The 24,845-nt window shown below is 45.5% G+C and overlaps 1 protein-coding gene across 4 annotated transcripts in view; it reads right to left on the bottom strand.

Moving 5' to 3' along the window:
- EYA2 (EYA transcriptional coactivator and phosphatase 2) overlaps positions 1 to 24,845 on the bottom strand; it is a 217,088-nt gene that overhangs the window by 130,213 nt on the left and 62,030 nt on the right. The window contains exons 2-5 of one of the 4 annotated variants that reach the window (XM_057503051.1): positions 24,715 to 24,784; positions 17,381 to 17,499; positions 5,456 to 5,501; positions 2,122 to 2,264 (exon numbers count right to left, since the gene is read on the bottom strand). In XM_057503051.1, coding sequence (XP_057359034.1) covers positions 2,122 to 2,264; positions 5,456 to 5,501; positions 17,381 to 17,489 — 298 coding nt within the window. In that variant the 5' untranslated portion in view covers positions 17,490 to 17,499; positions 24,715 to 24,784. Of the gene's footprint in view, positions 1 to 2,121; positions 2,265 to 5,455; positions 5,582 to 17,380; positions 17,500 to 24,714; positions 24,785 to 24,845 lie in introns of those variants that run through there. The other 3 variants (XM_036902084.2, XM_036902086.2, XM_036902087.2) reach the window with 3 other exon arrangements.

Below are 24,845 nucleotides of genomic sequence, written 5' to 3'. Positions count from 1 at the left end.
TCCAGAACTGCGCTTGAGTTTGTCTGCTTCTGTCTGTCCACTGCCCTGCCCAGGCCTCCACCAGTATCCCACCCCAGACCTTATCAGTTCCTCAGCTGGCCTGCCTGTTCCTCCCCTTGCTTTCCTCCAATCCAACCTCCCTATGGCAGCCAAGGTGGCTGTAAAAACCCAGATTGTATCATATAGCCCTCAGCTTATAAACCTGCCAGTGAGTTCCTGTTTCCCTTGGAGGAACAGCCCAAATCCCTTCCAGTCCTCTGGCTTTGCCCACTCCGCCCACCCCATTCCCCACTGTGCTTCAGCTGCTGGGCTTCTTGAACTGGCAGAATTCCTTCCGCATGGCTGGTCCCCTCTGCCTGGACGCTGTCCCTCCTGGGTTTGTACATAGCTCAGTTCTCAGCTGAATCAGCTTCTCATCTGAAAGGCCTTCCCTGGCACCGGAACCTAAGGTAAGTCATCCTTGTTCTGCTCTCTCTCACAACATCCTCTTCCTTTACATCATGCATCATAATTTGAAATAAGACATGAACATTTTTTAATTTAATTTTTTTCTCCTTCTAGACCAGGGATTTGCAAACTCAAATGTCTTTGGGAGACAGGCAGACAATTCAAGTGAGTGACGTGGGTTGGGTGGGGACCATGGCAAACAGGCTAACAGGGACAGGCCTACTGGGTGCTACCCACTTCTAACACAAAGAAATATGGGCCCAGGGCTTCCCAATCACCTGATTTTTAAAAAAGACATTAGAAATGTGAATTTTTATGTAAACTTTTCTCATGTCAAAATCGGCAATTATTTTTTAAATGTCAAGTATATTAAAAAAAGTCCAATCAGCCTTCACTTTTCAGCCTCTGGTCTAGACTATAAGCTCAACAAATACAGGGCCTGTTCTGTTTCTTTGACCACTGTATGCCTGGCATGTGACCCAATGCTGAATGAATGAATGAATGAATGAATGAACACAAGAACAGGGTATACATAGAGAGGGAGAAGAAGAGAAAAAAATACACAAGATTCAGGGAACTCAAATCACACCATCTAGTTGGGAAGATTAGATGAACATATTAATTTAACAAAAAGAAACTGAGGAGAAGTCAGAGGCAGCTGGATCTGGAAGGGGGTCTCTGGGCCTACCAACATTATGTTCTCTCCACTGGATCGTACAGAGTTGCATGGATCAGAAAGCCATCTGCCTGGACATCTGTGATTTCTGCTCACCTCCTTTCTCTTTTGGGGATCACCCCTTCTCCCATTCAGATTAGTTTTCTTGAGTGAGCTTGGCCTGACCCCTGGTTCCATGGGTGGATATGTGACCAAATGTGGCCGTCTAGAGCATTTCATTGTCTGGGTCAGGGACGGCTATGGGGGTCCAGTCAGAGAAATACCTGTGACAGTGCAGTAAGTCCTAGACAGGAGTGGCTCTATCTTCTTTGGGAAGTTACAGCTTGGAACTGCTAGGGCTTTCGAAAGTGGGCACCACGGTGGGAGAGCCTGCCTGAGCCCACACAAAGGGAAGCAGAGAGACTAATTCCTGATATTATCACTTCAGTATCCAGATTCAACCCTGCCTGAAGGTTGTGCCCTAAGATGTTTCATTTTCAGTTATGTTTGCAATGAATGCCCTTATTTCCTTAAGCTAGTTAGCACTGAATTTTTGTCATTTGCTGCCAAAAGACTTTGGTTGACTTATTAGTTAGGATGTGAAGGACGAGTATGAATAAAAGCCATAAGCAGTATGATGCTCAATTTTACGTGTCAACCTGCCTGGATCACAGGATGTCCCACCATCTGGTCCAACATTATTCTGGGTGTCTCTGTGAGCACCTGGATCCAGCCATACCTGATGTGAGTTGTACCTCCTGATTTCCCAGCATGTGAATCATTAAACTTCCATTTCCCTAAGCCAGCTTAAGTTAAGTTTCTTACTCTTGCAATCAAAAGAGACCTCGATATAGTCTGTAGAACTCAAACCATAGTAAAGTGTCTGTCCTTCTCTATCTCTAATCCAAAAGTAGGCCGGCTGCCTTTATCATTTGGCATCTAACTGAGGCAATAGGGTAGAAGAAAGACCATGGTGTTGGGGACCCCGGGGGAAGGCAAGGGCTTGGTCTGTTACTCACTGTAAGAAGGGATCCCGTAGGCTTGTGCTGGAGGTGGGTAAGCCGTGTAGGGGGCGGCCTGCTGGATCCCCGTGCTGTACTGTGTCTGGCCGTAGGCCGCCATGGCTGTGGGAGGCTGGCTGGGCAGGACACGTGCACAAGGTCTGCATGGAAGGAGAGAAGATTAAATCTCTGGGCCCAGCCTTTTATGCCTTTCCCCTTATTTTGGTATCAACACCACCATTTTCCTTTGGGTGTTTCCAAACAGGCTTTCCAGGGCAGAGATAACAGGTGTTTGCCAAACCCCATTTCATTTTCTTCTTCTTGGGCACCAAGAAGATTACATTTCCTCTTTCCCTTTCAGTCAGATTTGACCATGTGACTGGATTCTGCCCAACAGAATGTAAAAGGCACTCCCAGCTCTGGTCAATAAAGCCATCCCCTGTGACCCTCCTGGCCTCTCTTTTCTTTTGGCAGCAACTGTCAAGGGCACAGATTGAGATGAAAGAGCTATTATTTGTACACGTCCCAGAGCCTTGAGGAGAGCTGTGCTGGAGAGTTTCATCCCATCCACCTTGGACGTAGGAAGCCAACCTTTTTTGGTGGTAAGCCACTGAGACCAGGGTTTACTGATTCCTGCAGCACAGCCTACCCACCCTGACTATCTATGCTGATTTAGGCACCTTCCCAGTTGACTGTAGGACTGTCAATCAAGATGCCTTGCTTTAAGCCAAGGGGTGGGCAGATGATTCCAGATCATCCAATCAGACTGTGTCCTGGGAATTTAAATCTTGAGTTGAATAATTCATTTGAACATCTACACTCTGAAGAACCTGCCTTTTAGTTCCTTCCTATTGTTTGGATTCCAGAAGCTGTCCTATTTTTGGTCTTTCTCAAGGCTTGATTATTCAACTTTTGCTTACCCTGTGAGCTACTCCAGATCTTCCAAGAAAGGTCCTTGGGGCTTACATCAGCTGGAATCCATTTCTGTTACTTTCAACCAAAGAACACACATGGATTCTGCACTCTATTTGAATGATGAATAACAGGTTCCCTGAAGGGCTAGGATTTAATGGGCCACTTACCCAAGACATCTGTAATACAACGACTGCAACCAATCGTGTTCTTACCATAGTCTCAGAAACTCTGTCACACAGGCCCAGTATATGCGTCATATGTCATCAGATGCACACATTAACTTCCTGGAATAGGTGCTCTTATAACTAGCATTTTAGAGAAGAGGAAACCAAAGCTCAGAGATCTGAAGTCACAGCTAGAGAATGGGAAATCTAGAATTTAAACTCGGGAGTCTGACTCCAGAGCCCATACCTGTTATCATGAAGCTTTGCTGCTTCTCACTTACAGAAATGGGATTGGCCCAGCCCTACAGGCAGCAATAAAGTCAAGGCGGGCTGTTCTGTCAGGAAGAGGCCAAGGTTGTGGTCCAGGGGCCAGATGCAGCTCATGGATCTGTCGATATAATTCCTTTGGCCAATGCAGTTATTTATTTTTAAAATTTGAATTCATTGTCAGTACTTTAAAACCAGGAGGTTACACACACACACACACACACACACACACACACACACACACACACACACACACACACACACACACACTTTCCCCTTCTCTTGTAAAGCAGATGCTTTGGCAAGCCTAGGTCTGCACTTCTATGCAGCGCTGTCGGCTGAATTTGAGTGGTTCCATGAAGGGCTATCGTACTCTGTCTACCTCAGTCCCTACTGGGCCCACCTCATTTATGGATAAAAACAGCTAACAATTCTTGTATCTATCACATGCCAGGCAATGTCCTAATCGCTCTACGTGGATCGCTCATTCAAACCTTACAACAGCTCTGACAACCCTGGAGGTAGTTGCTCTTCCTTTTCCCTATTTTATGGATAAGAAAGCTGAGGCAGGAGAGACCGATGTACTGGAAGTGCACAGCTGGTACAGCCTTCGAAGGGCTCTGGGGGCCATGCCTTGACCACTCCGCTATGCCACCCTCTCCCTTTAGCTCACTTACCGGGATGCTAGAGCCATCTGCACTTGACATCCTGTATTTAACTACTCTAACTGGCATGTTTACCAGTAAAGGTTAATGAGACCCCCAAATCTGTATCTGAATCCATTTCGGTTAAATCACTTTAGTTAAAACCTGCTTGTTTCCAGAGTTCCTCCTCTATATGGAGCCTCATGACAGGTGTGAGATAGATACAGAAGTTTATGGAGCCATAAAAAGGTGTTCTCAAGCTCTGCTTCGTTTCTGACCACAACTTTGATGAAGGGTGGAGAACTTGTTCCAAAATGCGTAGAAACTCAGGTGAGCTGGAGATGCCGGAACCAACACCAGAAGGCATTTCATTGGCCAACATTCCCGCTCCGTGGGGCGCCTCAGAACGTATCCAGTGGGTCTGGACTTAGTGCTGAGCAGAGGACCTTATTTGAAAATGTTCCCAATTTACACCTGTCCTTAGAAGGTAGAAATTTGAGATGATCAACTCCTGCTTCCCATCAAAACCAATTTACCCTACTCAGATTCAATGGGGGCTAAAATGAAAACCCAGAGAAAAGGTAGTGGAACTCTTTAACCCTGAGGCTTTAAAGAAAACTTAGGAAGGTTTAACAGATCTCAGTTGCTCCTAGAAATCCCCAAGACATCAAGAGGGAAAGGGAGCCTGAGAAAGTATGTTCCTTATAAACAGCTTCTCCAGTGTTGTCAGGGGAGGGGTGTGTCCACATATGGCGAAGCTGACCTTCTAGACAGAGGGCCCACTGACCAAAGGCCAGGCCAAGCCAAAGCCAGGGCTTCTCACACAGCGGGGCCACACTGGCAGCTGTCTCCCAGGAAGCTGTGTCCATCACAGCTCTGCCCCTTGCACACCTTTGGAGGAACATTTATGCTGCCCGCTGTGTTGAGCTCGCTGATGAACTGGTTGTCTCCTCCACAGACTGGAAACTGTCTGAGGGCAGGGGCTGTGTCTCATTCACTTCTGAGTCTCCAGGGCTTGGTAGGGGATTTGGCATTGAGCAGTGCTGGGTGAAAGTTGCAGCAGGAAGAGAGATGAAAGGAGGGAGGTGGAGAGAAGGAAGAGAATCACAGCCAACACTCAGAATACTGTCCATGTTCTAAGCACGTTTTACATTTCAGCTCATTACAGGGGCAGGTACCCTGACTCTCCCACTTCCTGGACGGGGAGACTGAGGCCCAGCGGTGGGGCTGCCTGCCCAAGGTGGCTCAGCTGGTAAGTGCTGGCGCTGGGATCCCTCTCCAGGGCGCCTGGCTCTACAGCCTTGGCCTCCAAGGAAGAAGAAGCGAGAGGGCCTGCGAAGGAGCCAGGGCGAGAGAACTCACCTTGCGAAGAGCGGGGACACGCTCGGAGGGACCGATGTGGGGATGCCTGCGGGGGGGAAAGAGACATGTGAAGGGTTGCAGCCGTCAGAGCGGTGTTCCGCAGAAGTGGTGGCTTCAGATGACGACCTAAGTGGGGAGAAACTTAAGAGAGTTGCTGCTGGGGAGTTTCTCAACCACCAAAGCTTATCCAAGGCACAACACATCTTAGCCTTTTCCTTGAAAATCCTTTCTGGTGAGCTTTGTCTCCAGGTACTAACTGAAGGACTACATAGAAGAAGCTGTAGTGTCTGGAAACAGAGCGGAGTCTCTCCCTCCTACCCATTTTATAGATGAAGAAACTGAGGCCAAAGGGACAAAAAGAAGGTGCTTGAGCCAGGGCACATGGCTAGATGGCAGCACAGCTGGGACCTGGGACCTGAGCCAGGTCACCTGACTCCTCAGCTGGTGCCATTTCTGCCCCTGGGTGGAGAACCACCCCTTTCCCTCCTCTAAGGCACCCCCAAAGATGCCACAGCAACAGATACTGCTTGGTTCTGATTACCCGACATCTAGTTCCTTTCTCCCGATGACATCACTGTGATGTTCCTCCCCTCCCTCTGCAGTTTCAGTCTTCGGGGTCCTGGTGGGGTTGGCTCAGCACTTAGGGGAAGACACGCCTGGGGTCATCTCCTAGGCTCCAGCTAGTGTGTGCAGCAGGGAGATGGAAGAGGCCTGAGCTCTCGATTCAAGTGTATCCCTGCATATTCTCTATCTACCCTGGGCACACCACATCCATCAGCGGGAGACCCTCATGCAGGAGGTGACAGAAAGGTGACAGAGTTAAGTGGGAAAGATGTTTTCCTGAGGATAACTTTACAGATGGGCAGTTCCCTGGGGAGTATTTTGTGCTATATCACCTTTAACAGCACAACTCAAAGTCCTCACTGTGCAGCCCTAGCAAATACTAGATAACATGCCTACTGATCGCACCAACCTGCGGTTCCACACGCCCTGGCTTGGGGTGTTCCCGGTGCCTCCTGAGAAATGCTCACCGTCCCCAGAGCTCTGAGCCTCTCTCAGGCCCTGAGCTGGAGGCTGGGCAGACCAGCTACCATTCCAACTCTACCTCACGATCTGTGAGCCTCTGGGCAGGCTGCTAAGAGTCTGGGCCACGGAGCTCCCTCTTGGGAAATGAGGGACGCATGAGGCTTAAATGAGAAGGGGGCGAGCACACCCCTCCTTTCCCCAGGGCCTGTTAGATGCCAAGCTCTCTTCTAAGTACTGTCCTGGACTAATAATTTAATCCTCATCATCCCCCCATGAGGAAGGAGGGTTCTATTCACGTCCCCGTGGAGGTACAGGGAGTTTGCGTAACCCACCCAAAGCCACCCAGATGATAAGGGGTGGATCTGTGATTGGAACTCAGGTGGTCTGGCTTGGGAGTTTATCTTTGCAACCAAGACACTGCAGGCCATGATGACAATCATCAGACTAATAGCAACTGGCATCCAGTTAGAAGGGCACTACGTGCCAGGCCCTGCATTACCCCTGTATGCATGACCTCATTTATTCCTCACAACAGTGCCACAGGCAGGCTGTGTCATTCTCCCCACTGCATGGATGAGGACACTGGGGAAGGCTAAGAGCTCTGCTCAAGCCACACAGCCTGTGGGCACGGGAACTGGGACTTGAACCCATGGGCTATTTGAGGCCCGAGTCCATTCCCTTAGACACGTCCCCTGGCTGAGTCAGATTCTGCTGGAGTCCCAAACTTCAGGGTGAGGGTGAAATCCTGAAATCTTAGAAAGTGGAGCTAGAATCCAACAATAAAATCAAATAGACAATATCGGCATGTATTGTCCATAGCAAGGAGGAACTGGGTGAAACTTCTGTTCCAGGTACAGACAGGAAAGAGTGTGTGTGTGTGTGTGTGTGTGTGTGTGTGTGTGTGTGTGTGTGTGCGCGCGCGCATGCGTGCCAAAGGCAGTGTAAAAATACATTTCTTACTATGTGTCCTATCAAAAAAAAGTTGAAACAGCAATGGTCTGACAGCAAGGAAAGCCGCAGGCACACAGAGGGGCTCACTGGTCGCTAGTTTCTCCCCTCGGGCTGTGCTGCCCAAGGCAGGGCCCCCATCCCCCTCTTCACCCTCCCCCAGGACCAGAGAATGAACTGTCTCATTCTGAAGCAGCCACAGTCTCATTATTGGTAAACGCCCGTGATTCGAGTGTGTTTAGTAATACATCAGTTACTGAATTAAACATTTTGAATATGTTTTCTTTAATAAATATGTAAATATTCATAAAAATCTAGACCTATGGAAACATTCCTATGGGCTCAGATTAACTTGGCATGCTGTAAATTTGAAGCCTCTCTCCCCGCACCCTCCGGGCTGGGATTGGCATGCTTGCCGCCCTCCAGCATCCTCTGTTCTGAATTGTTGAGTCATCTTCCCCACACAGGCAGGTCATCCTCTCCTGTTGTGCAAACCTATGATACTTGCCCATTCCCACCCTGGCAGCCCCTGGGAAGACTGTGCAAGAGAGAAAATAGGCACTCGGTAGAAGAGATTTCCCTTTTGCTGATTGTGTGATTTTGAAACACACAGCTTTTATCTTTTTTTCCACTGGTATCTCATTTACCTTTTTCGTCCCAGAAGCCTTGGGGGAATTGAAAACCTAGAGAATGGGTGTATTATATAGGAATGGTCTCCCCCTTCCCTTCCTCCTTTTCTCCCAGCTAAGGATGGGGTAGACCTTACAGAGAATCCTGATGGCAGCTGACCCAGCAGGCCTCTCAATTCCTTCCCTTCCCCAGGGGGCCTGGGGTGGGACTGTGTCAGGGGCAGCAGCGCTCAGTGCTTTGGGTACATGGGTGGGGCAGAGACTGCCCAGGAGCAGAGAGCCTCTGTCTCCCTCTGCTCTCTCCCTCTGGTCCAGGGCTATTAGTTTTTGGAGGTCGTGAGGACCAGGAGACCCACCTGCAGTTGAGCCACACATTGTCTGCATATTAGGAAGTGGGCCTGACAGAGCGGTCGTGGGGGCAAAGTGGAAGGCGGGGGAGTGGGCATCACTGCTCAAGTCCCAGGCGACAACCTGGTACTCACTGCAGCCCAGATGTCTTCCAGTGAATCCCCCTCCCACCCCTGCTTCACAACTTTCTGGATGCCACTGCATTTGACAGCTCTCTCCAGGTGGCAGTCAGAGCAAGACAGACAAGGTGGAGGCCAGGCCAGCGAGCTATCCATGCAGCTCAGGAATAATCCTGTCCAGCCAGGGCGGTGCCCTCGGATGTGGGCATGATGCTCTGGACAGCAGCATGGCCATCGTACCACAGCTCCCCAGAGGACAGGACGGGTGTGCGCTGTGGCCATGTGCCCCTGCATGAGGCCAAAGTGTTATGGACCCTGGCAGCGGGGTGGGGCAAGCATGCTGGCAATCTTGGGGCAGCGGTCATACTTCTCATGGCCACTCCATCACAAACACGGGGCCATCAGCACAAGGTGCCAATGACTCTTTGATTCCATTCTTTAAATGCACCCCGAGAGTCATCAGGGTGGAAAAGACATAATATTTAGCAGCAGCAGCCCTCTCTCATATTGGTGGGATCTGGCGCCTGGCTAGTGCAGATGGGCTTCCCACTGATCACAGCTTCCTGTCCTCGACCTGGTGAGTGCCACTGAATTTACCATGATGGACGAGGTAGAAGTCAACGGAGGAGTCACTGATGGTGACTTACATCCATGTGGCCAGTGGTGAAAGCAGCCCCAGGGACCTGACTCAACATAGCCAAACCTATTTACTCCAAGCTGCACCATGTGTCACAGGGGAGAGTGGCTGGCACATGGAAGGGGACAGCTAGCTTTCAAGTGGGGAGGGGCAGACATCCTCTTCTGTTCACTTCTGAATTTAAAGCTCTAAGCCTCCTTTTCCTTCCCAGCTTCCTATGGGTGAAGGGACAAGAATCAGCTGAACAGATGGGCAGGGCCTCTGGCATGAGCTCAGTCACTCTTTGTCTCCCATGTACCAGGCATGTGCTAGCACTACAATAATGAGCAAAAGCAGCCAGGGTCCCTGCCCTTATGGGGCTTCTGATTTAGTGGGGGAGATGGACTGAAAACAAATCATTACACAAATAAGCACTTCATTCCAGTTATAACAGAGGCCAAGGAAGAAAGTGGATGGTGCTGAGCAGGGCACTGGAAGCTGAAGGTGCACAGCATTTGCCTGCGGATCTCGTTACCGTGCAGACTCTGAGTGCATCTGTCTAGGAAGCCCCCAGAAACCACACTTGGAAATTCAACACATGTTGATCATGTATCTACTGTGAGCCAGGTCTACAACCTGAGTCTCATAATTTGTAACGGAATGTTTTTTCCAAAGAAAGCATGTGGGCTTAAGGGGTGTGATCCAAATTTAAATCCTGACCATGCTGCAGGGTAAATATGTGACCGTGTGCCTGCCACCTCCTGTCTCCAAGCCTCAGTTTTCACATCTGCAGAATGGGGCAGCATCTCATACTCATGGGGCTGCTGCAAGACAGGAGAGAGGTACCTGCCAAATGGTAACTGCTCAACACACAGGAGCTATTACTAGCTTTCCATTCTCCTGGGGCCCTTGCTTAAGCCACTTAAATCTGTGAACCCAATTTGAATGTTCACACTTTTTTGACCTCTCACTGGGAGGATTAAGAAGCTAATGATTCTGAAAACACCAACCACTATTATGTTGGCTAATTGGACCCCAGGGGCTGTTTCTAACTGATCCCTGTGAGAGGAGACAATTTCTAGTGCAAGATGTCTTGAGGCAGGTCTTTGCTATGAAAGGGGCAAGACAATAAGTCGTATTAGCTCATGTTCCCTGTGTGGGTGGTTTAAATTGCTCCAGACCCGGGGCAGGGACAATAGGAGGTAGTACTCTATTAGGAATCCAGAAGTGTGTGTCCCAACTTCGACTGTCACCAAGTGGCTATGTGACAGTGAACAAGACATTTGTCCCTCATGGTGGTGTTCCTGAGGGCTGAAAGGAATGAGGCCAGCATATCCCAGAAGATAAAGATTTTAGGAGTACGTAAACAGATGCTCTTCTATTTAAATCGTCACCAATCCGTTTTAATGCATATTAGACTCAGGACGCGACTGTCAAAGTCATAACGGCATTTCTGGACCTGGATTTAAGTCATCCTTTTAAAGTGACTTTACTGAAAGAACGCTGTTTTAAAGAAAAGTTAGTAAGCAAGTGACATTATGGGGGTAAGAGCATACAGCAAAGAGTGGCTGGAGGGTGTGCCAAGTTGGAGGGTCTCTGGCACAGGTGATTTTTTTACCCAGGGTTGACATTAGATAACTAATCATAGCCAGCACCCTTCCCCATAAGGAGGGGACCAGCAGTCTCCTTAACACTACACCAGTACCCCACGAGGTGTGGTTTCTGTTCCGTGCAGGCAGAGGTCATTCTGGGTGCTAAGGCCCCCAGGAAGCCAGCCGAGAGGCTTAAAGGTGAGAAAGGGGAAGCTGTTCTGTGTCTTCCCAGGTGAGGCCCCTGGCAAAGCTCTGGGCAGCTCAGCCTGGTTTGGATGAAAGAATCAAAATCTGCCTGCTCCAGGCTGGAACCGGTGAGACTGAAACTGAAAATCAGACCTTACCATGCCCAGGGCAGGGGAGGAGCAGGCAGCCTGAGAAGACGACAGCCTGGCTTGTTCCATGGGGTGGTGGAACGACTAATGAGATTATGGCCTTGCCTTCTGCACCATTTTAAAAGAGAAAGTTTTCTCTGTTCAGCTTTGCTTTCTTAGTTCTGTGACTTTCCCCCTCATTCTTCCAGAAGATGGGATACAATTCAAACCCAATGTTCCCTTGAATAGTAATATTTCTCAAGTGGTTCCTGTAAGCCAGGCACTATGCTAAGGACTGCATGAGTCTTACCTCTTTTATTCTCCATAACAACCCAACAAGAAAGTTTTATCTGTACTTAATCGATTTGGAAAATGAGGCAGGGGGAGGTTAAGGAAACTTTACTAAGGATTCAAAGCCAGTATCAGCCTAAAGTATCTGTGATCCTCAGGACCACTCTGTATTCAACCATCCACCCAACCCAACAATATACCTATGCATCTGCCCATCCATCCACTAATATAGCCACCCATCCATTCATAAATAATTTTTAAGGATTTTACCATGAACCATGTTAACTAGGAACAGAAATTTGAATATATATATATATATATATATATATATATATATGGGTAAAAAATTGTCTTTGTCCTGGAAGTGAAATTCACCATCTAGAACAATGGTTTTCAACCTTGGGTGCATAATAAACTCATCCGGAGAGCTTTTAAAAGATCCTGTTGCCTGGGTTACACTCTGACCAATTAAATCAGACTCTCTGGGAGTGGGATCTGGACATTAATATTTAAAAAAATATTTAAAACTTCCCAGGAGATTCCAGTGTGCAATCAGGTTGAATACCAGAGTTGGTGCCTAGTTCTCAGAGTTTGGCCCCTGAACTTTTTAGAAATGCAAATTCTCAGGCCCCAGCCCAAACCTGGAGAGAATCAGAAATGCTGGAGCTGGAGCCCTGAAGTCGGTGTGCTAACAAAACCTCTAAAGTGATTTTGATGCACAAGAGAACTTGAGAACCACCAAGCTAGCACCTTGATGCTCAGAGTGGCTGGTGTACCAGAAGCGTTAGCATCACCTGGGACCTTGTTAGAAATGCAAACGCTCAGGCTGGATCATAATCTGCAATTTAATGAGGTCCCCAGGTGCTTCCATGTGCACTGCTACCCTCTACTGTGTGTTTTCCTAGCGTCAGATGCTCTGCAAGACCTCTAACACTATAGCACTAAAGCCTTTCTAGCCACTGGCCCACATGCAGGTAGGGCACTCTCTCACACTCCTGCTTTATTTCTTCATAGAAACAAACACTATCTGAAATCTTGTATTTGTTTAAAAATTCAGTATTTGCCTCTTCCACTAGAACATGCACTCTGGGAAGGGGGACCTGCCTGTTTTTGTTCACTGATATATTCCCAGCACCTACACCTGGGCCTGGCCTGCAGCAGGCATTCTGGAACTATTTACCCAACAAATGCACTTTATTATCTAGGCATTTGTATCTTCATTATCTACATGAGGAGACTGAGGCTCAGAGAGGAGTAGGAATTTGCCCAGGCTCACACAGTGAGCAATTCACGGGGCTATGATACAAATGTGGCCTTGCTGAGCTCAAACTTTGTAGGATGTGATGTGCAGTCACCCTGGGGAGATGCAAAAAGTGCCCCAGGGAGCAGAGTGACCCTTGCTGTGCAAAGCCCCTGAAGGCAGGCAGTGGGCAGGCATGGTTCTCCACCAGATCCCCAGGCCTTGTACACAGAAGGCCCCGCAAACGATTTGCTGATCACATGATGGGAGAAATGCCGTAATGAGGAATAACCAGCTCTCTCCGTGGAGGGGTCCGGGAGGTTGCACAAGGGGATAGAGGTGATGCTGCCTAAGGGGGAGGTTGTAAGGCATAAATGAAGGGGAAGGAACCTATGCTGATTTCCAACTCTGGGAATCTTCTGTAGAGAAACAGCTCACATGTTCACATTGCAGCTCAGACATTGGTACCCCTGGCCGCACTGCTCACAAGAGCAAAAAAAAATAACCACCACCTCAGTGTTCACCCTCAAGGAGATGGCTGAGTGACCTGGGGCACAGTCATTCTTTGGTGTATTATTCAGTTAAAACGAAAAGGAGGTAGATCATTACCTAATGCATCTTGAGTGCTCAGAGCAAGTAACAGAAAATATGTATCATATGACAGCTTTTGTGTTTCGAATTTTTTTTCAACAACAGTGTCATTTCTATAGTAAATTTATACTTACAAATGTACCTATATAAATACACACATAGATTATATAAATATACATGGACACTTTGTAATTGCATAGAGAAAGGTACTAAATAACATGTACACAACATACAACAGTGGTGACTTTGGGGCCAAAAGGCTTCAGCTGGGTGGATGTGGCAAAGGGGAGTTTGGCTTGAGGTTTCAAGTTTTTATAAGAATTGTGTATCTGTGTATTACCTGGTGGATAGAAATTGATTTGTCACGGAATAAAAGAGGAAAGGAAGGACATGCCAGGCTGTGGGGACAGTGTGTGCAAAGGCTGTGAGGTGTCTGTTGGCTCTACCCTTAAAACTGGTCCAGAATCTGACCCCTTCTCGCCGCTCTATCTACTGCCCCAGTGCAAGCCCCCATTGCCTCTCACTAGGTTTATTGCAGCGCCCTCCCCACTGGTCTCCAGGCTCCCATTCTGTCCCCACCTCCAGTCCCTTCTCCCGTGCAGCCTGAGGGATCCTGTCAATATGAGATCAGATCGGCTCTCATCTGCTCTACACCCTCCCACGGCTCCCATCTCACTCAGGACAGAAGCCAAAACATCCTTCCAGTGGCTCACGAAGTCTGGCATGGTCTGAACTGTCTCCTGCTGATCTCATTTCCCTGGTTGCCCCCTTGCTCACTGGCCTCCTTATTGCTCCTCAAGTGCTCTGGAAACACTGCTGCCTCAGGGCCTTTGCACTTGCTGTTTCCTCTGCTTACAGGGCTCTTTGTCCACATGGACATTAAATGCTTCCCTCATCAACTTCAGGTCTCTGCTCTGTGTTACCTTCCCAGGGACATGTTTCCTCACCACTCCAACAAAAATGACAACCCCACCTGCATTCTTTATCCTCCTTCCCTGCTTCTTCCCTCATAGTAAGTATCACCATCCAACATACTATATATTTTGCTTATTTACTGGTATTATCAGTCTCTTGCCCTTCCAGCACCTTGTGTAGGCCCAGGAGGGCAGGGGTGTTTTTGCTGTCTTTCTGGTACTTAAAACCATGCTGGGCACGTGGCTGAATAAACATCTGTTGAATGAATGAATGAATGAACAGTTACTTTCATTAAGGAAGATCTGTCTAATGAGATCTAGAGGATGAGGGGTGCAGAGATGGGGGGTAGACGGATGCAGGCAGAGGCAACAGCAAGCGCAAAGGCCCTGGGGGCAGAACCACACCTATGACTTAGAGCAAAGAAAAAAGCCAAGGGCTGGACCCAGTGAGCAAAGGGTACAGGGAATTTGAGAGGCTGGCAGGGACAGACAAGGTGAGCCTGGTGGCCAAGGGTAAGGGATTTAGGTCTCACTCTGCACTTTTAAGAAATACTAAGTCATCTTCCTGTTTTAATACACTTCATCCTCACATCAACTCAATGAGGTCAGTGGAATAATCATTCCCATTTATCAGATGAGACAAATGAACCCCAAAGAGGTTAGGCCACTAGATTAGGGACTCATGACTGTTAAGAGGCTGAGCAATGGAAGCCACTAGGTCCACATTCCCTGCAGAATCCCCGTGCAGGCCCCTTGGCCCCTGCCTCCATGGGGTCCGCCTGGGAGCTGGGTCCTTGCAGTCACTCAACGACGACTCTGTAACAGAAGGAAGGGCCCAGGAGGGAGGAGACCAGGAGACCAGGCAGGAAGGGCAGCCAAATCTGGCACTTGAGGCCACAGCTAGGGGGGAATGTCCCCTGCCGAGTCCCTGAGCTTACCGCCCATCTCAAGAGGAAGAAAAGAGTGTGTGTGGGTAACCTGACCCTGCCTGCCCTGCCTGCTCTGAATTTGGGAGCAACCTCACTCCGGCCCATTGCTCCGCCCCCAGAGCCCTGGTCTGGGCAGCCAGCTTCCTCCGGGGCAGTGGGAAATGTTGGAAAGCTCCCAGTCACAGAAAAGGAGAGACAGTGTATCTGTGGATGCCAGCCCTGTGAGGGATGGACATCTATAGTCTGAGGACTCTTAGTAGCTTGGCAGAAAGTGATTCTTCAGCTTAGAAGTGGGGACTCTGGAGCTGGGGGTCCTGGGTTTGATTCCTGCCCCTGCCTCTAGTTGTATCACTATAAACTGGCTACTCAACTTCCACAACTGTAAAGTGGACTTATAGCCTAATAGGGGAATAATAATTAAATGAGAATAATAGTGTATTGACTGGAAGAATAGACTTTGGAGTCAGACTTCCTAGTTCAAATTTTGGCCATCACTGAACTGTGTCATCTCAATCACGCTACTTGATCTTTCTGTGCCTCGGTTTCCCCATCTGCAAAATGAGGTTAATAACAGTATCCACTTCTTCGAGTTGGGGATTAAATGAGCTAATGCATTAATGCCTGGCACATAGCAAATGCCAAATGTTGGCTTTAATGATAATGGAGGAGGAGGAAGAGACTTCATCAACACTTAAGGTTGCTTTGAAGCATCTGGTACAAAGTATGGGCTCACAAATATAAAGTCAAAGGGAAATGGCAGGGACTCATCTGAAGGAGAACTGCCTCTCTCAGCCCTCACTAGTGGCAGCCAGGTGGGAACATAGTCCCAGCATCTCTAAAGCAGTCGGCATTTCAAGAGAAAGTAGAAATCCAAATTTTGTTGTGAACTCTCCGGATTTCTACAGGTCCACTTTTACTTAAAACGTAGCGTAAACCAAACAAAGGCAACCTGAGGGCCAGGCGCGGCTCTGTGCTGCCAGTCTGCAACCACCATTCTGAATTCACTGTGGTTACTCATTCAGAGGAGGACAATGGGGTAATAAGCTCAACTGTTGTACTATACCCCTGAGGTGTGCCAGGCAGCAGTAAGCACCCTATGAACTGGGTCATGGTCATGCCCCTGTTTGACAGGCCTGGAAACTGAGGCTCAGAAAGGTTAAACAATCTGCCCAAGATCATCCGGCTGGGAAGCAGTGGGGCTGGGATTCAGACTTGGGTCTTCCTTACTTGGCAGTCTATCCCTTCTCCTATCCCTACTGGCTCTAGAATGAAGACTTGTGCCTCTGCTCAGAGAGAAAAGGGGGACTGTCTTTCAACAGGGCTCAATAAATTTTCTCAGACTCTCAAAGAGCCCAGGATGTTTACATGGACGTGCCCAAGTTCCAGGAAGAGTGAGGGTGTGTTCTCTACCATGTGGTTAGGGTGTGGGAGCCCAGACCCCCTCGGTGGTACTTTTAGCAGGCAAATCTCAGCTTCATTAGCAGCATGCATGGGAAATGTCATTGTCTTGGTGACAGTAATAACTACTCCCGGAAGCCTGGAGTTGCTTAAAAGCAAATTCCTGATGATGTTATATTCGACCAGACACAAGTCTCTGGTTTTCCACAACTTACACAAGATTTGTGCCCCATAGAGACTGGCATCAAACACAGACAGTGAAGGAGAGACAGCCTGGGGTCCCAGAACACCAGCAGCAAATCCCAAAGCTGGTCAGTAAAGGGTTAAGCCCAATGGCTAAACATAATAGCTTAATGCCTTCTGCTAACTCCGTGCTCTACCAGGAAGGTTGACAGATCCCAAACAGAACAAACAATAGCTGGAATTGTTCTAGTGAAAACTAGTCCGGCTGCATCATTTGCCAATAATTTTTTAAACAGCTTAACTCTCTTCTGCTTCCTTGACTCCAACCCAACCTGAAAGCAAACGGCAGACAAGTTGTGTCCCAACGTCAAACCTCCGTAAACAAGACGCCTGCTTGGATGCGGCGATGGCAGGAGCCCACTGAGGGACAGAACTGTCAGAGCGGGAGACCCAGACCCTGCAGGACACACCCAGGGCCGCGCCTGGGACACACCTGAAACTGACAGCTGTCTGTGGAGGTGTCAGCATTTCTGGGATTTGGCGACCAAGATGGGACGTTCAGAACACGAATGAGCCTACTTTTACCTCTAATGACTAGAAAAAATTGTTAGCAATGCATGCCAAAGTTTTGGTCTAAGGGCAACAATCTGATCGGCGGGAGGAAAGATTGTCATAATGGCAGTACTTTCGAAAGGATGCGTGTCTAAGGCCATTAGTCCCTCATGATATTCTGAGGGGTGAGTAGGGACCACCAGTGGTCAACCAAAACTCACACCAGGAGGCCTACCTTCTATGTCACTCAGAGTCCAGACATCAGCGTCAGCGCAGTTAAGCTTCCGTTTCCCCGGACAACTGCTGTTTACAGTAAGGCTGGGTGAGATCACTAGTTCTAGCATTTCCTTATACCTGAAAGAAAACAAAGGGAAATATAATTTATTCATTAATTATGCATGCCTACTAATGATTCCTATTTCTTTCCCTAAGAGTATAAATATTAAAGCTGATTACCTAAGCCCAGCCATCTTATAAATTCTACATCATAAAAATTCACTAAACTTCATCAAAGGGAAATGAGGAATTAAAATGAAGTACTTTCTCCCCTTGGAGAATACACCCACTTGATTAAAACTTTCCCCTCCTTCATACTGTATTTTGCCACTAGAAAAATTATACTTTGGTCTCTTAAATGCCATCTGAATGAGCTGGAGTGAACTAGGGACACTTCCCAGGAGAAGAAGGAAGCAGCAGCCAGAGAGGAGTGTTTGCATTTGGATTCACAAAAGTCAGAGGCTTGGGGAGAAATGGGAGTTGACTGCAGTTAAGAAAGAAAAATGGACATGGTGTTACTTGTACAGAGAAAGGCTCGAAAAGCATTAGCAATAAATAACAAACCCCTTTAGGCAGCAAAACTCCACAGCCCGTCACTTTGGTCCCTACCAAGAAAGACAACACTTACTCCTGAGTTACTCCAACTTTGATAAGATGTTATGGAGGACAGGAAAGCACGGGCCAAGCCTCCCGGTCTCCCTCATGTTTTACTGAAAACTTTTCCAACTCTTGTACTATGTCAGGACTTATTCCTCTTGAATTTCTACCCACTGTGGTTAGGAAATGAAATTTCTGGTTGACGGCATAATATCGTACATGGTAGTTTTCAAAGGACTAAACTACGACCAATAACATTTGATGCTGGTTCAAATTGTCCTCAGAGAAAGGCCATGTTTGTTGAAAGAACACCGGTACTGCAAGGTCACCCCTGGCAGGATCCACTATCATTATGTTAATGAAACATGGCATACTGACTGATGGCGAAGTGGGTATAAACTAAGATTCCTTTGTGAGAAGATCACAGATTCAAATTCCAGTTTTGCCACTCACTACTGTGAGAAAGTTTCCAAACTGCTCTAAGTCAAAAGTTTTCTTATCGGGACCATGGGGATTATCAAAGTAACTCCCTGAAAAGGTCATGGTGAAGACGGAAAGAGGTGATACTTGTAAAGAAAGGCCTCAGTAGACAGCAACCTAAATGCCATAGGAAGAATGCCGATAGGCAGTGTGCTCACTCAGTGGAATACAATACAGCTGTGGAAAAGACTGAACTGGAGGAAAAGACTGCCCTACCCAGCAGGACAGACAGAGAGCCAAACAAAGGAGTACTAAGCAAAGAATCACAAGGGTACTCAAAATGTGATTCAATTTCCATGAAGTATAAAATACACAAATCAGTATTTTATACTGTTAAGGAATGCATACACATGCAATAAAAAAGAACATTATGCCCAGGAATGATAAACACCCATAGGCCAAGCCAATGTGGAGATCCTCTTATCTCTCCCCAACACACCTGACACAGAATCTTGTTCATTCTGTCATCTGATGAAGATTTGTTGGAGGATGGGAGGAAGGAAGGGATGGAGGGAGATGAGGGACTTTGAAGGGGAGAGGGAGACGGAAAATCTGTAATTGAGTGACTAGCTTCTTCAAAGTTTTAAAAATTCCCATCTATTCTCATTTCCCACTCTACCCTAGTCATTGGACTCTAATGTATTAAATATGTAAGTATGTCTCCTGACATACTTGTTTTATGTATGACATGTGTTTTAATCCACATGAATAGTGGTGTGCTTGAGATCTCATTCTGTTTATTAGGCTTTCCTTTTTTTCAGTCTTCACAATGGTTCTATAATGTACACATGCTGCTGAATGATTATCTAGCTTATAGCTAGAATTCTATACTGTGTGCCCGCTCCATTGTATTTACGCGTCGCCCTAGTGCTGAATGGCTAGGAAGCCTTCATCTCTCAACTACCATAAACAATGCTGTGATGAACATCTTCATTAAAATAATATTATGTGTATCTATCCATACATATGTGTTTACAGACACACATACTTAAAATGTATATATATTTAAGGAAGATTTCTGTGCCATTGGGTACATGTGAACTGAACTTAACCAGTTACTAGCAGATCGTTCTTCATAATTCCTGTGCTAATCTGGATTCCCACCACAGGGGCATGAATCCTCTAGTTTTCATAAATTCTTAATAACACTTGGCATTATCCAGCGTTGTAATTTTTGTCAAACCAGTAAGTGGAAAGTGATATCTCATAGTTGTTTCAATTTGCATTTCTACGGTTAGTAGTGAGTTTGAGCATATACTCAATTGTGGACTATATGAGTTTCTGGGAACTATTTATATCTTTTATTCTTGTTCATTTTTCTACAGGGTTTTATTTTTTCTCCTCTTGTTGATTTGCTGGAGTGCCATGGACAGTCTAAATATTAGTTCATTGTTGGTTTTAGATACTATAATCTTCTTTTCTTAACCTTTCATTTGCCTGTTTTCTATATTTATGGTGTCTTGCAGGACAAACAACTTCTTACATATTTGTCCCCAAATTCCTTTTTTCCTAGGTGTCAAAATTATTTCCCTAACCCTCGGATACTAAAATTTGCCAACATTTTAAGCTATTCCTTTAGAGTTTTACCTTTCACAGTTAAGTATTTAATTTATCTGGGGTATTCCTTTTAAAATGGTTGAGAGCCACATTTTCCTCCAATATTGGAGAAAATGAAAATATGTGATTTTTCCTAACAGGTATTAAACTCTAACTGAACTCACCTCCTAGCTTTGATGGGATAGTTTATATTTTTGGTTCAATCTCACTATTGTAATAAAAAATACAACCCTTCCAACATTGTTTTAAGGCACTGGAGGGCAACCAAAGCAGGGATGGAGGGCCCGAGAGTCCACATTGATGGGACCAGGACCGAGTGAAGTCTGACCTCTACCACTTCTCCCATTAAGACATTTGCCAATTGGGAAACACAAAAGAAAAAAGGGACAGCTTAGAGTTTTCCAGTCTCATGGGGCTGGGAAGACAAAATCTGGAGTTCAGGGCTACTAAAGTAGTTAGGACCCAAGGAGCAAAGATCCTAGAGATATGAGAACCACAGAAGAATGAACCAGATACTGTTGACAATTACTACCCTTGAGGCATTTGCTGATACGCATGCTGGGTGGGGTGAGAGTCAGAGAAGTCCAGCAGGAAGGGGCAGCTAGGAAGGCAGGAAATGAAGCAGAGCTTTGGGCAATCTCCTGGTCCTAGGGAGGCAAAAATTGGAGTTTGTGGCCCACCAAGGATGAGAATCTTTTGTAAACATACCAGGCTTTTAACTGACACCATGTCTTAAATCATTTTAATCCCCTATTGAATCAAAGTGATGTGCCTCTACTATCACTACCTACCAGAAGAAAAGTAACTTTTCTTTTGGGGAAATGTCATCTTCCAGAGTTTCCACAATTTTTCATACATAATGTTTAGCATTTAATAAAAAATTACCAGGCATGCAAGGAGACAAGACCAAATAATCAAAAACCAAGGGGAAAAAAAACCCCTAAAACCATATAAGATTCAGCTATGGAGTTATGAAACATGTACTTCCCAACTACCTTGAAAATGGGATCAAGAAAATAGATTTATGGTGTAGAATGCTTCTAGAGAACTAGACTCTTTAAAAAAATTCAAATGAAAATTCTAAAACTGAAGAATGTAATAATTGAAATTCAGAACTCAACAGAGCAATGGAACCACAGACTGAACATAGCAGAAGAAAAGATTAATGAACTGGAAAATGAATTAGTAGACAAATATCAGAAAGAAGGCTGGGAAATAGGTTTTCATAAAAGCATTAAAAAACATGGAACATGGATAAAAGGTCTGACATACATATAATAGAAGCCACAGAAAGCGAGTAGAGAGGGAACAAGTCAGAAAAAATGTTTAATGAGCAACTGACGGAAAACCTAACACTGACAGGAGACATCAAGGCAGTGGAATCAAGGTCTGCAAAGAAGAAATACAAATGGTCGGCAGGCACATGAAAGATACTCCACATCGCTAATCACCAGGGAAATGCAAACCAAAACCACAATGAGATATCACTTCACATCAGTTAGAATGGCCACTATCCAAAAGGTAAGGATAACGAATGTTGGTGAGGAGTGGAGAAATGGGAACCCTTCCCACCCTGTTGGTGGGAATGTAAAGTGGTGTAATCACTATGGAAAGCAGTACAGAGGTTCCTCAAAAAAAACCCAAAATTCCATTCAATCCTGTAATTCCACTTATAGGAATTTACCCAAAGAAAATAAAATCCCTGATTTGAAAAGATACATGCACCCTTATGTTTATCACTGCATTATTTACAATAGCCAAGATAAAGAAACACCTAGGTGTCCATCAACAGATGAATGGATAAAGAAGATGTGGTACATATACACAATGGAACATTATTCAGCTGTAAAAAGAAAAGAAATCCTGCCATTTGCAACAACATGGATGGATCTAGAGGGTATTATGCTCAGTGAAATAAGCCAGGTAGAGAAAGACAAATACCATATGATTTCCCTTATTTGTGGAATATAAAAACAAAGCAAAACAGAGTGAACAAAACAGCAGTAGACTCATAGACACTGAGAAGGGACTAGTGGTTACCAATGGGGAGGGGCTGGGAAGGGTGAAGGGGATAAAGGGGCATAATAATTCGCAATCACAATATAAACTGGTCACGGGGACGGTAGTACAGCATGGAGAATACAGCCAATGATTCTGTAACATCTTTCTATGTTGATAGAGAGTAACTGCACTAGAGGGGGTAGGATTTAACAATATGGGTAACTGTTGAACCACTGTGTTGTACATTGGAAACCAATATGAGATTGTGTATCCACGATACTTCAATTAAAAGAAAAAAGAAGGTCTGCAAATCAGAAGCAGGATAAATACAGAGGAAAATACTCCTGGGCATATAATAGTCAAACTGTATACATGTAAGAATATACTAATCTTAAAAGCAGCCAGAAGATGAAAAAAAGACAAATTATTATTAAAGAAGGAGCAATAAGATGTCTCAACAAAAATAATGGAAATCAGAGGACAATGGTACTTCATTCACAAACATAGAATTCTATGCTAGCAAAAATTCTTCCAAAAAGGAAACAAACCACAATTAAGTTTATTTGCAACCAGTAGACCCACACTATGAAGATGCTCTGGAGACATGAAAATTTAGCAAAGAACAGAAAACAATGTAAAAGGATAAATATGTGAGTAAGGAGGTGGACAAATGAAGTTTACATAATTGAAGAACCTTGCATATTTCCTGGAAGCGATACAAGTACTAACTTGGAGTAAACTTAACATTTATCAAGGATGCATGCTGTAATCTTTAAGGTAACTATGCAGAGAATAATAAAAAATGTATACCAACAAGCTAATAGAGAAAATGGAATAATAGAAATACCTGATTAATCCAAAAGGAGGTAGGAAAGTAGAGGAGAAGCAAAGAAGAGATGGAACAAATAGAAAAAAATATGATCGCTTTAAACTCAAATTTATCAACAATTACAGTAAACATCTAATATACATTTACATTGCATTACAGTAAGTATATTAAATGTAAGCAGAATAAATACCTTCCATTAAAAGACAAAGATTGTAAGACTGGATTAAAGACTGAACTACATTCTTATTACAAGAGGCCCCTGTCAAATATAAAGACACAGATTCAAAGCAAAACTGGAAAACTCTCTATATACAAACACCAAATAAAAGGAAGCTGGCATAATTTGAAATAGACTTGAAAATAAAAACCATTACTAGAGATTTAGAGGACCATACAGTAATGTCAGAAGAATCAAGCCACCAAGATATAACAGTAAGAAGTTTGTCCTCCTCAAAATTACTTTGCATGGTACTGACTCAAAAAGGAATAAAGACAGTTGACTGAGTCTTGGTCTGTGTTATGCAATACAAGATCTAAAATTCAAACATACTTACAGCAATGCAAATACATCATTCTTCGGAAACAAATACACAAATATCGTTAACAAAGCCAGAGCAATAGACATGTTAGTCTTTGCAAAGTAAACACCACCCTGACAGGAGAAGCTGCCACTTGTCCTTTCCTGCTGCCAGCCTACAGCTTTATGGGAGCTGCTCTCCAGCAGAAGCGAACTATTAATCCCAAAGTACAGCAATATGAACAGTTCAAGGCAACTTAGAGTAAAAAAAAACCCTTCTAAAAATTCTAATCGTAGCTCCTATTTCCCGAGCATCTACTGCAGGCTAGGCATATTCCCCATCACTTTCACATTATCTCCTCTAATTTTCTCCCTCATCCTGGGAGATATAATTTCTGCCCTCTATTTCCCAACAGGTTTAGGTCTGAGCAAAGCACAGGCACAAAGGAAACATGAATCATTCCTCTTTGGTGAACTTACCCTATTCTGCCATGAGGAGTTTAAAAGAAGCTTTTAAACTTTCAGCCCGTGGTGAGTTTTGCACTGGTCATATGGTCTTATTATTGAATTACATACGGCAGTAGAGGAGGGAGGCTGATCTCTTTTGGTGTTTTGAAGCCTCTGAAGGTCTAAACCTGGCCCTGATTATAGTGCTCATTTTACAGATAATAGAAAGAAAAATAGCAAACACTCAAAGAGCATTTACTCTGGGGCCAAGAGCTCTTTACACATCTTGACTCATTTAATCCTATGAAGTGGATAGAGATGAGGAGACTGAGGTTCATTCAGGTTGAAGTTCACTAACCTACCAGTTAGGGTTGGAGCCTGGAGTCATAACCAACCTGTGCTCTTAACCAAAGCTTGCAAATAAAACTGGGTCAGAATTTGAATCCAGGGCCCATTCAGCCTCAATATCCACTAAGCCACCAGGTCAGAGCACTGACTGTCATCTACTGTAGGGCTTTAAATCCCAGCTACATGTCTCATCAGATGTATAACCTTGGGCAAGTTATTTAACTTCTCTGAGCCTTATCCATAAGGATGGGGAAAACAAGAGAACTTCCCCTGGCAAATTATTCTGCAGGTTAAGTCAGAGAAGGCATGAGTGAGTGGATGCCCAACAATTATTTGCATTCACACAGACAAAGTTTGAAACACACAATTAGTTTCATTCCACGTAGACACAGGAGCTGTCATGAGGATCATCTGGAGACCACTGGTTCCTACTGTGCTTTAATGGGCAGGGTGGAATTCTCTTGTAATCTGGGGGGAAGCTTCCCCCATGTTCCCCCTCTTCTCTCTTCACAATTACCTGAAATAGGAGACCAGCTTATTCTCTTCGCAGGGGAGGGAAGAGAGAAATCAGACGGTCTTAGCCGAGTCTGGGGGGAGGAGAAAGGTTTAGTTTCTCTTTCATGAAGGCGGGAAAGAGCAGCAAAGGCA

This window comes from Manis pentadactyla, chromosome 5 (assembly GCF_030020395.1).
Source record: "Manis pentadactyla isolate mManPen7 chromosome 5, mManPen7.hap1, whole genome shotgun sequence".
Taxonomy (NCBI): Eukaryota; Metazoa; Chordata; class Mammalia; order Pholidota; family Manidae; genus Manis; species Manis pentadactyla.
The sequence above is the reverse complement of the archived record's forward strand: the minus strand, read 5'-3'. Positions and strand labels throughout refer to the sequence as shown.